The sequence below is a fragment of the Branchiostoma belcheri genome, unplaced genomic scaffold, assembly GCF_001625305.1.
Source record: "Branchiostoma belcheri isolate BF01 breed outbred unplaced genomic scaffold, Haploidv18h27 scaffold17, whole genome shotgun sequence".
NCBI lineage: Eukaryota > Metazoa > Chordata > Leptocardii > Amphioxiformes > Branchiostomatidae > Branchiostoma > Branchiostoma belcheri.
Genome location: NW_017803157.1, coordinates 46102 through 61716, shown reverse-complemented (window position 1 = coordinate 61716; position 15615 = coordinate 46102). Strand labels below are relative to the sequence as shown.

The window sequence follows — 15615 nt, the reverse complement described above, 5'->3', positions numbered from 1 at the left end:
TTCTAAGCTTAGCGCGAATGAACACGATATTCTACTTGTATTTTCAACCATATTAATAAGAAAGACACATAATATAAAGTTCCATCTCGCTACATTACAACCATACAGTGATTACTTTTTTATACTTGTATGTAAAGAAATCAGCTACCCTACTAGTCTAAAATCTGTTATAATATACTTTGATTGTGTGGGATTCTACCAAACTCTAGCTGAAGTCCGAAAGGCTTATTAGGGGGCAGGTAGAAAGATATGAATTAAACTGGGCCAGGATTTTCGGTACCTTATGGCAATAGTTGACCTACATACACGTATGCATGCATCTGCAGGCAATTAGAGTTGCCAAAGATGTCTGCTATCTAGATCAAGAAAACCTTTTCAAAAAGAAATAAAGACTTCAGTTCTGAATAGTAAAGGTAAGTATGAAAAGAGCTTTTGTGTATCTGCTGTTCTGTTTCTTTGTGAGAACTGAGTTTCTTCATCCTTAATTGCAGTCTCATCTTTTAATGGGATTTTCATGGTGCTAAAATGCCTTCCAATGACAGTGTGTTCATGTATGTAGTCTAGTAAATGATCTTTCATTTCCCAACCATCTCTCTGAAAAATATCTACTGGCTTTATTTGTGACAAAAGTAATATTTATGGATGACATGTGTTAAATGGTCCCATTCATTAAAGTAATAAAAAACTTAATAAACTTAATTGTCTTTTTGCTCTGTTTCCTCTTCTTCTTCTCCAAACAAATAAGGTAAATGACCTGAACCAGACATCTGTCACCATGGTAACTAGTGTTGGATTACATCATGTTGCAATTTTAAAGCAGGAGGGATGTAGACTCCTGTCACCATATTATATGAATGTGTTTGAGCAAGAATTAACAGAGCAGACCATATGCAAAGGTAAACATATATTTTTCTGATGAAACAAGCTAAGAACAGGGGTAATAGGCAAAACTTGTAGTATACTGCACAACAATAGACTGATGATGATGTCTGACACACCAATAAAGCAATTATTGATCTGGAAATGAACCAAAGAAGCTGTAAGCAATAAAATTACACAGTAGTCAATCTATCTTGTCTTTATTGCCATTAAATCTTCAATAGAACTGAATTGATTTAATGTAAAATTCTGGTATCCTTAAGCTAAACTAATTTGGGGGCTACTTTCATTTCTAATGTATTTATAATGCTGATAAGGCCAATATATTTTCAATCTAGAAAGTCAGCAATGTACTTTGAATTTGAGCACTTCCAAGGGAGAATATTTTATATAGAAGCAATAAACATTACATATTAAAAAATGTAGTGTTTATTGGGGTAATGAATCTATACCCAAATATCTTGGTTGTATCTCTTTTATTCGTAAAACAACGAAACCAGGCTGAGAGACCTCTTTTATTGATTACTATATAAAAATCTGGTCCTTAAGGCAGTGTTTCACTCTCTTTTAAATCAAAGCTTTGATGTCTGAGTGCTTTGCTTAGAGGGCATGTATAAGATGTGTCGGTCTTGAGTATGTAGTATGGATGAAAGTGTAAGGTATCAGATGGGCTGGAGGCAGGGGATTATGTCGGTTTATAGCATGATGAATTATGTCTTCAGATCTGCCAACACTGCAGGGCTGGGAGAAGTATTGGATTGCAATGTTAAAATGTAAGGAACTGCATGTATGTATGTACATGTATGTGTGTGACAGAGAAACAGAAACACACACACAAAGAGAGAGAGAGAGGGACTCACACAAACACACCAACGCACACACATACACAAACAAACAAACAAACACACACACTCACACACACATACGCACACACTGAATAATACAATCAAACCCATTTCTTTGTAGTCTCCTATGTATAGATCCACCAAAATCTCACTCAGAAATCATTTCAAAATTCTGGACGTACGATGTACAAATTTGATACTGTGTAACTCTGACATACATAAAAGATATACCTTAAACTAATGCAATCACGATGCAGAAAAACACGCAGTTTTGAAAAATGCCCTTCCTTCCGCTAACCGGATAACCCCTGTCTGTAGGGACCGGTTTGCAGTTCAATCATTCTAACTCCAATCTACCTGCAGGTCGAGAGGTCAAAATACTTCAGCGGCTATTGGGCACCTGAGGGAGCCAGACTAATTTTCCAATTCCTGGGAACAATAAATAGAATATATCTTGGCAAGGGCAAGGTAGTGTAAGGGATCTTGGTCCTAAATGGTATTCAAGGCGTAGGTTTGACCATGGTGCAGACATACAACTTTTAACTTCGGGCTAGATGTGTATGCAGTAGGACTGTTCCGGAATACTTGAAGGACACAAGCAGAAAAGAGCTTGTGACTAACGCTACGTGGACAACATCGATATCCCTACTATAATCTTCACCAGACAACGACAGAACATACAGGCAAAGAGAATTCATTTTATGTTGATCAGCTCAAACTATAGCCCATCCTTCAGAGCATTGGCCACAATAAACTTAATGAGACGTATTCACTTGATTGATTCAATATGCGTCATAATTTATACAACACGGCACCTTTATAAAAAAAATCTGATTCATTTTACCTGTAAACATTGCATTTTACAGTCTAATGGCGTCACCCAGCTGGGAAATAGCTCGGCGCACGAGTGTGCGGCCTCTGCGGGACATGTGGGCCTGGATACGGCCGGTGTTCTCTCGATCACTGCACTATTTTCAGGGACCGGCCAACGTTCGTACATGTAGGTTACCGAGCCCCGTCCAATATGATATCCTCTGGGAACCCCAAAACTGATGCGAGCGAATAAAAAACGTTTGGCAAAAAAAAAAAACCCTTCATTATGAAATCTACGTGGTCAAATCATTTTTTCACATTTTATTCTTTTCTTGATTTAGTTTTAGCATTATATGACATAAGCTCGTTTTCCAATACTGTTTTTGCAATATACGACATAACGTTATATTCGCTCATTTTGTACGATTTACATCAGGTTCGAAAACTATTTTTGGAAACGAACGAATGTCCATGCGCGAGTGGATGTCTTCCATATAATCAAATCAACATGGCCTAACTGAAAATAAATTTTCAGGAGAATTTACACTGGATTATCCGGCGATATTAAGATTCGGTGACCTTCTGAAGATCAGAAAATTCGACCATATGCCGTTGTAAGTGTTACACCAGCCTCTATTCTAAAGTAAAGTACAAATTCTAAAGGGGTCGTCAGTACGTATATCCCCATGGCAATATAGAGCTCTGGCTGCTGAAAGTCTAATTGAGAATCCATGCTAACGCACAGGTGACATATTATCAGGGAGTAAAGTAAAGAACGAATATGGGCAGTGGAAGACTTAGGGGACAACAAAGTTTTTTTTTTCATTATTTAGTAAATGACCAGAAAACACTTGGACTGGCTAAAAGTTTACTGCAATAAGCTAACTGTAATTCTTGTTTGTTTTTTTTCATGGTTCTTCTATTCACTGTTTTCATCGTCACTTCTGTAGCATTAACTTACCATTGTACTTAAATTGGGTGTTAACAGAACGCACCAAATTCAAGACAACCTTCTAAATGCACCTTGCTGAATGTAGCGACCACAGTGTTTTAATTTCTTGGTTCTTCATTCATTAAATACCACTTGTATCATTCAAAATATAAAACAAACTCAAAATGCTGGAAACGTGACGTTTAAAGAAAGTTTTCCAGTCCTCACAGTTTTCCTGTTTATCAATTCATGAAAATGTATAAACTGAAACATTTACTCACTCCAGGATTCTGCCGTTGTGGCACACGCATTTGGGTCTATCACATAATGCTGAAATTTCGTTTAATCCTTGCTTTAAACCCAGACCATGGAGAATAACTTTGTCTGGCCTAAAATTCAGATCTTTTTCTGACGGACAGAGACCCAATTAGTGGTTAGAGTTATAACTAGAGTCAAGGCAAAGGGCATAGTTAAGAGACAAGGTCTCCCTGGTGGAACGGTGCCCTGAATTTACAATGTAAGGATCAAAGACCACCGACCGGTCATATGAAACCATGCAGTTCTATCTGCCCACATGTTGCATTTCCTGTTAAGATTGAAATCTATATTTATGCTGGGTTTTTATTCTGGATTTATCTGTGGGTAACGGAGAGGAAACTATCATTTTGCTCGCTAGACAACCCCTCAATCCGTGCATACGCTAGAATAATTCTGACTTTGATACTAGGTTCTTTTAAAAAGGTGAGAAAGTTCAAGGGCACATGAGATACTGTGTACGTAGGTACTAGGTCTACGAACCGTCGTCTCTCTTTTCTAGCTTTCCAAAATCCAGCGATTTCAAGACATTGTTTTCTGCACTAAGTACAGGGCCCATTCTCCTATATACACCACCACTTTATAAATGTTCCTTCTCTTAGGCCACACCAATTTAATTTGCTGGTTCTCGGATTTTTTCAGAAAAAATATGAAGCGACAGGGCGAAAAAAATAAAAATAAAAACAGGTCTAGGCATCCTATTATAGGCTTAAATGCTACGAAATGAGCCATGAAGTCAACACAAAAGGCTGGGTTAAAATTTAAACATTGAATTTTGAACTTTTAATCAAACCACTGCAATGATAGATGGGAAAACTGTAACAAGTAGGAAGAAAAGGACTTTCCTCAACTGTTGGGGGCAAAACATGAGCATTTTTCAGTTGATTCAGAACCAGAATTTTTTTTTTTTTTTTTTGCAAATCAGAAAAAAGGAGAGGCGAATCCGAGAACCAACAAATTAAATTGGTATGGCCTTATTCTTTTTTTCTTCGTGTGTAATTTGTGTTGGAAGCGTGTCCCTTAACCGTATCATGAACCATATGTACACATCGCTGGGTCGAGCGGTGCGGTTTCCTAGGATACAGCCACCGGGACTTTAAAGAACGCCATTAGTGTTTTGTTCTTTGTTCTTGTCCCAAGTTTGAACAGCAGAGGGCAAATGAATAAATTCCACCACTCAACCCGACGGAAAAAATAATTTTGTGCTTAAACAGCATCATTGCGTGTTTCTTAGTTTCAACGTCGTTTTACCGGACGCTGCTTTCTTTGAAAAGTCTTAAGGTTACAAGAAACATTCATCTTGTCTTGAGGAGTTGAGTGTTTGAGGACTGAATGGTTGAGGAACTTGGGACATTTTCACATGGGTTGTGGAGCAAGCAGAAGTGGTAAGCGTTGCTGTTTTTTCATGTGATGCAAACAACTTTTGCTGTGTATGTCTGCGTATGTTTGTGTGTTGTGTGTGTGTGTGTGTGTGTGTGTGTGTGTGTTATGTGTGTGTTACATTGTATGTATGTATCCCTGTGTGTGTGTCTGTGTGTGTCTGTGTACGTGTGCATACCTCAATAGGCTAGACAAATAACTTTTCAGCACATAACAAGAGTGGTTTACTAATAGATAAATTCAATTTCATTCTAGAAGGTAATAACCCTTACTGTGTACAAATAGGTAAATATATCTAAGAATGTTTAGACCTTGAACAAGTAATATAAGTTGATTCATCGATTGTTTTGTGCGTAGGTCAATTTTGACTGTACGAAAGTCCATGTAATTTTGTTGTGTCAATAAAGTTCTACTAACAAGACAATAAGTAGGGCCTGAAAAGACCCGTAAATCGTATCTAGTGTAAAACTTCGTTACCAGGTGTCCCTGCCTCAGACCTGTACGTAATAAACAACATTCACGGGTCTGTAATCATTACGAAATGGCTATGCACGTTTCTTTACTTTATAGTTTGATCTGATTTTTATAGGTGGCACGGTAAAAGGATTTGCATGTCCATGCATAGAAACCCTTCAAATTCGGAATCGATAAAAACATACGCGGTACAAGATTACGTCTGGTTACTGCAACTGTATTGTAAAAAGTAATCAGCGAGTTGTCATCACAACTCTGGCAGGGCTCGAAATTAGAGGTAGTCCAATGGCCACTGATCACTAAAATTAGGCCAGGACAGCTAAAATGACACTTTGGTCCAATTTTGGGATAATAATTTTGAAAAATAATCAATATCAGAATGTTAGCCCTTCTTTTGTTTATCGGGCACACATCCCGGCTTTTGGATCCGTAAAAGTCCCCCCGAATTTCCCGTTTACTCTCCAATTATAGTGCGCCTGGGAGTGAACATAAGCAAAATAAAATTGACTTGAAGTTGAAGCCATACAATACTTTCCAAAAAAGAGGTTGGGACAGTTCATCCTCACTTTTGGACAATTGAAATTTATTTTGGGGACAATATTGGGACAATAGGAAGTAAAGTTAATTTCAAGGCCTGTCTGGGCACATGAACTTGAAGCTGTTTGCCTGTCGCCATGTTTAATCATGCCAAGGGGTCAAATGAAATTAGTTTTGCACGAGTTACTCGTAAATAGAACTTGCAGGCGCCGGCAGACCTGCAGTATATAAGCTGGTTGAAACTCTGGACAACGCTTGGTAACAAACAATTTGTACGACGTATGGAATGAACTGTCTAAATATTTTACATGGCTTATATATATATAATCTATAGATGTAGTGATAATGCCAGATAGATTTTAAAGGTATCCAATGCAATTTCAGGGCGGAAAAACTGTAAATATTCTAAATAAGGCAATCTGTATGATATTGACACATACTATCCCACATTAGCGCATTTGAATCAGTATTTCATATTTCCGGCATTTAAAACTGCAGAAACAAGCCCTAAAATTAGTCCTTTATTTTCTGGGTGGTACCCTAAAAATTAATCCAGGTCCTTCCAGTAACCGCCTTTCGTCAGAATTTTGGTAATTTTTGCTCCATGAATGTCGATATACATTGGGACAGTGTTGTTTCGACTTATGTAGATAGTATGTAGATAAGTGACTAGAATGTTTGACTTTGAAATATCTGGTTTCCAAGCCCTAAATTCTGCACTGGACGCCTTTAACGTCTTTATATATGAGATGTAAGTACCTGTATTGTATGACATATTGTTCAGTCGCCTGGGCTAAGCTCTTTGTTATAGCCTTCGGCCAGTTGGGGGAAACCTGGCTATGTGTCTTCATACAGCCGAACAAATAAGTTAAATAAAACAGTGCAGACCTCGCATTCTGCACAAGATTTTACAGACTAGAAAGCAATTTTGTGTTGTGGTATGATAGATGAAAGTCGGAGAGTTAAATCCCTGGGCCTGTCTAATCTAAAATGAGAATCTCCCAAACTCCCGGTCCCTGATATTTGATGTATGGCGGATTTCAGGCATTATGAAAAAAAGAGTGGTCTCTTCACCTTGACTGATATGACATTTTAAGGGAACTGAAATATGTTTTATTATCGACATCTTGTACATCACGGATATACTTAGCAATCTTAATCGTAAAATTGCTGAGTACACCATCAATAAAAGTCCTAGATATGCAAACACAACTGCAGTGTATTTGGCAACATACTGAAGTGTACTTATAAAATTGCGTTGTATTCAGTTATATTGCAAGGTGCCAGGTCTCTCAACATAGCGTTTTACATGTAGAAGTACAACCAAAGTAAACAATATTACTTGCTAGTTTAAAGTTAAAACTTTAGATCCAACACACAGGAGTTCTATCACCTAGAGCTTTCGACCAGTCACTCTGGTCTTCCTCAGTAGACTGACCCAGTGAGGCTTGTCACGTGGCTTCTTTGAAGTATGACATCAACACTGGGTCAAAGGTATCTGGTAGATGATGTCGCCCCCCGTCGCGGTTGTGTGAAGGGTGATGGGCCCTGATGTAAATAGCCAAGTATTACTCGTTGTTGTTTCAGGTAGAAACGTTTGAACTTATATGCAGATGTACAGTGTACATATATTTCACATGTTCACTTCCGTAACCAGTTTAAACAGCATCTTTCCTCAAGCTTTCTCAAGAGAATTTTACTGTTACAAACCATTTGGCGACCACAATTGGACTCGTATGACCCATAACTTATAAATTGAATATAATTGTAAAGGTAAAAACACAAAGAGCATACAAAACACAGTTCTTTATGAAGCAAATTTGCTTGAACGAGTATTGAAATTGTTCGTCGTCCAACGGTCACCTCTACAGTAGAAAGGAAATGCAATCTCTTTTGTAGCTACATCTACTACATGAAGCCTTTATGTGTCCTCCTTAGGTCACCACCAGGTCATTGACCTCTTATGACAGGTCTGGAGACCTTACTGTATATTGAACCGGCACAATCTGTGATGTTCTCCGCTGTAGTATGGAACGCTAATCAGATTACAGGCCCCACGACCCCAACCGTCTCATTACCCACCCTGGCTCTCAGAGAGCGGTTCACGACGACAATTACGTTCTTCCAAAATTGATTTTTACCTCTTAAAAACGAGATTAAGCCGCTGACGCTGTGTCAGCGTAGGGCGCGTAATTCCATTAGTTGTCTACCGGATTTTGAAATGAAAGCCTTACGGGAGAACGTACATGTAGACTTGGCGATGACCCGATGTAAATAGATCTTATAGAGGTGTGGCCGGAATTGAGAGCGCCATAAAGTCTTTCTGCATACGTTTCTTTTGTTGTTATAGCTACAATTTCATAACAAGATTTTGGAGATCTCCTACCTCCATGCAATATGTAGAGTTTATGTAAATGTTTTTTCTTTTAATTTGTCTCATTGATTATTGAAATAAGGTCGTGATTACCATAATGTAGTTTAATTTGTGGTTTTCTAAACTGAAATTACAATGTTTTGCTTGTGAAATTACATGTATGAAAGTACTATTATGTGAAACACTGTAATTACATGCAAATTATCTTTATTTGCATAATTTGCATGTATGTATTTTTCATGGAGATAATGAGTGAGGTACAATACCTTCACAGTAGGAAAATGGATATAAAGATGGTCTGTAAGATCTATTTGATAAATTTGGATTCATGTATGGAAGGTCAACGTGGTTTAGTATACAGTAACGTCACATGATTCCATTCCGACATTATGTTAGATACCAAAGAACAAAGTCTGCCATTACATCACGCTTCTAGCAGCCCTTTCACTAGGCAGCCAGCCCTTAAAATGTCCCACACATCCCCTGACAGAGAGAGATTGGGTAACACAGCCTGGCAAAGAACATAGATCATACTATTTCATGTGACATTCTTACCTCTACAGACGGCATTGTAAAACTTCAAAGGAATTATAGATCTACCGAGAGGCTTTTTAGTAAAGCACAGTCCATCATTCCTGGTCTAAAGTGGAGATTTTGTCACTGTGAGATACTGAGATTGAGTTGTGGTGCCCTCCCTTCCTCCTTGTTGGGATTAAGATAAACGTCAGCCCTTTTGAAACAGACTTGGACGACTATAGATCCACATCACAAGATACTAACGCTAAGACAGTAGGAATAGAACCACCCACTCTAGTGTGCCCCAAGGCAGTATCATCGGCCCAACGCTAAGACACATGAATAAAGGTATGATTGTATTACAAAAACTTTGTATGCTGTTTTAAAACTTTTTTTTTGTTTCTTCCGTAGACAAGTTGAAGTTTGGATTCCGTTCTTGTCTGATCTTGATAAAGAGTGCAGCTCCGTGTACGTGATACATCATGGTGTAGTCTTGTGATCTGTGTGTTTTGTCTAGACTCTGTGTCATTGCTGACCTTTCCTGTCGTGAGTTGTGTTCACCGCAACCCTGTCAGACTCCGCCGTACATGTGATGTATGAAGTATCTTCTGTTTTATGATAGATACGTGGACGTTATCTGTCTGAAACTTCTGTGTGGGCGTCGTTCTGTCAAATGTCACAATGCTTTGACTAATGCAACCAGCGGGAATAAAAGCAGTTTCTAACGTCTACTACATTATTCAGGCTTGTGTACATGTACGAGCGCTAAAAGAGGCTTTGTCGAGTGTTTCAAAAGTCAAAGTGGGAAAGAATTTCTCAACCATCTTTGCTAAGAAATATCACACATGATATTCTTTGTATGCTGCTTTTGACTCATTTTGCTTTGAAAGTCATGTTCATCTTGTGACCTTGGAAAAGGCACTTAACACGAATTTCAACACTTAACTCAAGTGAAAATAATTATGTCGTCCATGCGTTTGTCTGCGTTGGTGGTCGCATAATAGATAAGAAAAACATGAGTGTGCCGTCTCCATGAATTGTGATAAATGTTGGGATAGAAAAAAGTGATATGAAATTTGTCCATTTGTAAAAGCATTTGCTGTACGCCTGTTTTCTGCTATTACGTTCCAACCGACATGTAACAGCAACAAGACAACTTTTCAGACGTCCTCATACAGGTTAACGAACGCATTGACGGAAAGACTACCATTTTAAGCTTAGCCCATACGGACATACATCCCACTCACGGCTAACCCGTATCACCACACATGGCGTGCCGGTTTCGTCCTCTGACGCACTCTCCCAACATTACCGCAAAACCTGGGTTTTAAGAGTAAATCTTTACTGGCGCCTGGCGCATCTTGTAGGCGAGATAGCGACGTACCCAGATGGATCCTCACATCAGTCTCCGTCCACAGAGGGTGCCGTTCACTCCATAAATGCCAAACCGTTTCTTAAGGGCCTCCTTAAGTAGTGACTCCCACGTGGTGTGGTATTTCGGTACGTCTGTCGTGTACAGAACTATTTTCATTATACGGCGTCGCAGTGACGCAGTGGGTTACACAAGCCGGCGTAATGAGACGAAACAAAACCTAACAGTCTACAGTCTCCGCCATGCCGCACTGCTCGGCCAGGACGAAAATGACAGTGGTTATGGATGCTTAGTTTTATTATGAATGATGGGAGGCAGATGTGAGCGTTTCTGTCGATGTTGTCCATGATTAGCGTTTATCGGTGTTGCCAGCATGTCGTAGAAGTAGTTTTCGAACTCGAGGACATTTTCCAAACTGGATGTTTAGTCTAAAGGTTTACATTATATACTGTATTGTGTTTTTATTCAAGGAAAAACTCATTGTGACGCGTCAAAACTCATTTAGCACGCCAAAGAAGTAATGACGGATGTCACTCCAAACGTCCGGAAGTGAGCTCCGTTATTTATCCAGTAGTAGAGACGATATGTAACTCCAAACAGTGCAATCAGAGTGCAGTACCTGATTCAGGGTTGGATGCGATGTGTCCCTTTGATATACGTTCATTAGCATGTCCCGTGGGCGAATTGTGGGATCGCTAACCACCCAGCCGAATTCTCCTACTACCTTGACATTGCTTAAAACATTCCCATGATGCATGTTGTAATGTATTACTCTCTAATGAAGAACTTTGAGCGACCGTTTAGCTGGCAGGAAAAAACAGACTCGGCGCCAGTATAGCGGAATCGTCAATTACGTTTTCAGTTCCATCACCCTGTAGCAGGCTGGGTTAGGGCCTTTTGATAGAGACAAGTATGTTTCTTTGTACCGAGACATTTGGCTTTTGAGAAAGTTAGTCTCTGGGTGCTCTATGTCTGTTTGACTTTTCGTGTGCTAAACAGAGTCATGTATTTTTCAGAAGCGGCGCATTCTGGTCTCTGCACCAGATTGGAGGGTTAAGGTTGGATGTTCCGGTGACTGACTAGCTCATTACTTACATGCTGCTTCCACCTTAAGATTGCACGAAGCCATCTCTGGTCTACCTCAGCCAGTTTCTGTCAGTTGCCAAGTTTCAGATCCACAAAAGATTCTGGAAAGTACACATAAATTGTACGTGGACACGATTTTCTGTCAAAGGCAATATGCTTCCAAATCATGCCCAATTCTGGCTGTAAACGTTTTCTCGTTGATAGAAGTATGTTGTACCGGTAAGATAATCTCATCCTTGAGTGTGGATGGCTTTTCAAACCAATAAAGCCAGCTCCAAGGATAGCTATTAGAGTTTTATAAATACCCACCACCGCTACCTAACTCCTTGATCTAGTATGGTTGTATAAAGCCTCCCAACTCGGTCTTCGTTATATCTTTAAATAGATTTTTGGCTGGAAGCTATTTCGCCTCGCGAAGCTTATTGTATCAATTTCCGCCCCAATGTCGAATAGGTCAGCCTTCCAACTAACCCCAATTTATTTATTTTTTTTCGAAAAGGGCACACGTGGGCTTGGCAGCGCTTTCTATGGCCTAAACTGAATGGGTTATAATATAATTAGGATGTTACCATGGTCAATATTGACCGAAGGAGGACATATATACATATATATAAGATTGGCGCTGGGCATAGAGGCATAGATCTGTAAAACCTAGTGTGATTTTTCTCCATCAACCGCAAAGGTTCTTATATTGTGTGTTCTGCTTGGATGGTGTTTAACGCCATAACACCACAGGAAACATGTTTGATGTAGTCCATCTACATTACCTGATATCAGAGCAACATTTAAAGGTATACTTCGGGGATTCTGAGATAATAGTACTCTATATGATCGCCTAATGGCCTGTTACCACTAAGGATAGGTGAAATACAGCTTCCTGTATACCGCACTGAGCCCAACCTTTGTGGTGAATCCTTGCCTTAAGTATTTTGATCTATGATCAGTGTGAAAAGGAAATATGTAGCATTGCCGATTGTACCAAACGGTGTTTAATAATAATTTAGACCTTGACATCTCACAACAATATTTCTTGTGAAATGTTTTATTATGTTTTTATATAAAATGTATTTTGTCTACTTAAGGTTGTTTTTTTGCGATCACTAAAAGTCAACGTTTTGTGCACGCTGCTGAAATTTTGAAATTAGTTAACCATATTACTTTTCAATCTTTACTTATTTATGTTAACTCATTTCATACAATAGAGTATTCCTTAGCCACAAGAAGGGAACTTTATGTTCTTGATTCTTTTTCATTATCGGTATTATGATTTGAATTATTGTATACTGGGTGGTTTATGTATTTTCTTTTGATTTGTGAATAAAAACATAAATATTGCTAAACAGTATTCTTAGTACGTACGTATGTCAAACAGATTTATTTGTGGTGTTTCTTCTCTATGTGTTTGGTCAATTCCCGCTTTCTAACTGCGCTGTAGTTGCAAAGTTCACACTTATACGGCCTCTCCCCGGTATGGACCATGATGTGCCTGACCAAACTTGTCTTATCCGCTGTCTTGTAGCCACACTCGTCACACGTGAACGGCTTGATACCGGTGTGCCGCGACATGTGGACCTTCAGGATGGTCGTTCTAGTTGCTGAGTATTCACAGTGTGGACATTTGAAAGGTCTCCGTCCCGTATGGACGCCCATGTGTCTTTTCAGGTCTGCCTTTTGTGACCCTCGGTAGCCACACTCCTTACACGTGTAGGGGTAGTTCCCGGTGTGTCTAGCCATGTGCCGGTCTAGATGAACCTGTTTTGTCCCGGCGTAGTCGCACTGGTTACACTTGTAGGGTTTTTCTCCGGTGTGGACCATCATGTGGGTAGTTAGACTGCTCTTCTTGGCCGCCTTGTACCCGCAGACTTTACAGACGTGTGGGCGGTGTTTTAGATGGACCGCCAGGACGTGTGCCTCTAGCGTCTCCCTGCGAAATCCCGAGTAGTCGCACTGCTCGCAGTTGAAGGGTCTGGTACCGGCGTGTCGGCGGAGATGTGTGCGGAGAGAGGACGCGTGCCGAGTTTTGAAATCACACTGGTCGCAGGTGTACTGTTGTGTGGGGCTGTGTATAGACAGATGGCACGTTAGAGACAGCTTGTTTGGGGCCCGGTAGTCGCACTGGTCGCACTGGTACGGCCGTTCGCGGTTTGCGTCGTGGGTTTTGGCGTGCCGAGCCAACGTGTACCTGGACTTTGTCCTGTAGAAACATTCCGTACAACTGTACAGTTTGTCCGGCTCGATACTGGCCATAACATCCGGCTTGTGCTGTTTTTACTGCAAATAAAAGAAAAAAGATGTACTTATTTTCATTATTACTACATGTACTTATTATTATCACATAATTATTACTCATACTAGTACTCTGGCACCCTGGTGCATGTAAACACATGCAGTCTCATACAATAGCCATTACACGCAGAGCACTTTGTTTATTGGCACCAGCGTCATCTAACTTAGCACCCGTGCCACGTATGCCATATGGCGATACCATAAATCATTTTTACATTAAAAAACTGTCCAAAATGATAGATTGTATAATCTAAGTTGCATACAGTGTATATTTGACGTGAGCAGGTTTAGTAATATGACTTGAATTGCTCGGATTCTTACCTTTTGTTTCTGGATCACGTTTAAGAGACCATAAAACGCAGGTGTGCCGGAAATTAAGGTCAAAGGTCAAACTACCCTGACTGGTCATGACGTCATATTGACGTCATTCCTCAGCCACGTAGATATGAAACTTTCACTGTTTTTGTTTACTAAGAATTAAGTGGGGCTACGCAAGCATGGGCGTATTCGAAATAGGTATTTTAAACATTGTTGTCATATAATAAACTGCATGTACTACAATGGCTTTTTTTATATTTCAGTCCATACCATGGTATGGATGAAATATTTTATATTTCAGTCCATACCATGGTATGGATGAAATATATTGTGTTCTCTGATGTTTCTTCTCCTCCTTCTTCTTCTCCTCCTCCTGCCACACAGTCAAAGGGATTCAACTCAGCCATCATTCAGCCAAATGACTTGAAATTTGGCATGGAGGTAGAGTGGGCCAATACCCCCAGGCGTTTTTTCCATTTTTTTGATACATACCTTTGAAAAATTTTTATGAAGGTTTTTTGGGGCATTTTTCGCCAAAAAATGGATTTTTGGATCCTGAGCCCTGGTTTTACAACCAAATGATCTGAAATTCGGTATAAGGGTACCTTGAACATGTGTCTACAGAATAGCAGTCACATATTTGGCATACATCACTTCCAAATGACTCATTTGGGGGAGTTTAATGGCTATTTTCAGCAAAAAAAGGGCTAAAAGTGCTGTACCCGTTCCATGTTCTATCTAAAGAATGGCCGGTTCCATCCATGGAACACGTGTTCCATCCATGGAACACGTGTTCCATTGCAGGTTACCTGAGGTCACATTGCACCTAAGTGGTGCGTAATAACCTACACATTCAATTTTATGTGCCTAAGACCTTCAAAATGTATCAAATCTCATCATTGTTAGTTTTTGCATACCTGTACTAAGATTAGTAAAGCTTTCGAGATTCAAAGTACTTGTTGTTGCATCTTTGTTCTCATATAGCTACTATTTAATTCATTTATTTGAGAACCTTTGCCAGTTTTGCACTGGGGTAAGTTTGGAATAGTCCACTTTTGCGTGGGAGGGAGATGGACTGAAATATGCTGTATTTGCTCCCAAGCAAATGTCGGCCTTTCTAGTTTCAAAGATATGTAGCTACGGTAATCGGAACGGTTTAGTTAGGCCACAGCCAGTAATTTTTAAGGATGACATCCTCCGCAGACTCCAAATCTAATGCGTCAGGGCGAAAAAAAACAAGGTGGGCCAAAAAAGCAAGGTTCGTTTATTTTCAAATTTTGACATTATGAACCTTGTTAAACAAAAAAATTATACCTATGATGTGCCAAATTTACTGCCAACTATTCCAACATCTATTTGTCAATGAAAAATAAAAGTTTTCAATTATTGGGTTTTGATTCAGTGAACGCCACATATAAAAGCTATTAAATGCATCTGTGCATCAAAGTAAAAGACGAATCAATAAATCAGAACCTTGTCTTGTCTCCTC

At 39.5% G+C, this 15615-nt stretch overlaps 2 protein-coding genes across 4 annotated transcripts in view; one reads left to right on the top strand and one right to left on the bottom strand.

The window, feature by feature from the left end:
* The window catches only part of LOC109466841 (cGMP-dependent protein kinase 1-like), a 64073-nt gene that overhangs the window by 13989 nt on the left and 34469 nt on the right, over nt 1-15615 (top strand). Inside the window, exon 1 of one of the 3 annotated variants that reach the window (XM_019764691.1) lies at nt 5070-5168. The exons of the other annotated variants lie outside the window; for them this stretch is intronic. Within the exon in view, the coding sequence (XP_019620250.1) occupies nt 5144-5168 (25 nt within the window). The 5' untranslated portion in view covers nt 5070-5143. Of the gene's footprint in view, nt 1-5069; nt 5169-15615 lie in introns of those variants that run through there. 3 annotated transcript variants of the gene reach the window in all.
* Nucleotides 12496-14193, bottom strand: LOC109466840 (gastrula zinc finger protein XlCGF7.1-like). The gene is made up of 2 exons (XM_019764688.1): nt 14130-14193; nt 12496-13793 (listed from the first exon to the last, which is right to left on the bottom strand). Exon 2 carries the CDS (start codon nt 13767-13769, stop codon nt 12897-12899), a length of 873 nt encoding a protein of 290 aa, XP_019620247.1. The 5' UTR covers nt 13770-13793; nt 14130-14193; the 3' UTR covers nt 12496-12896.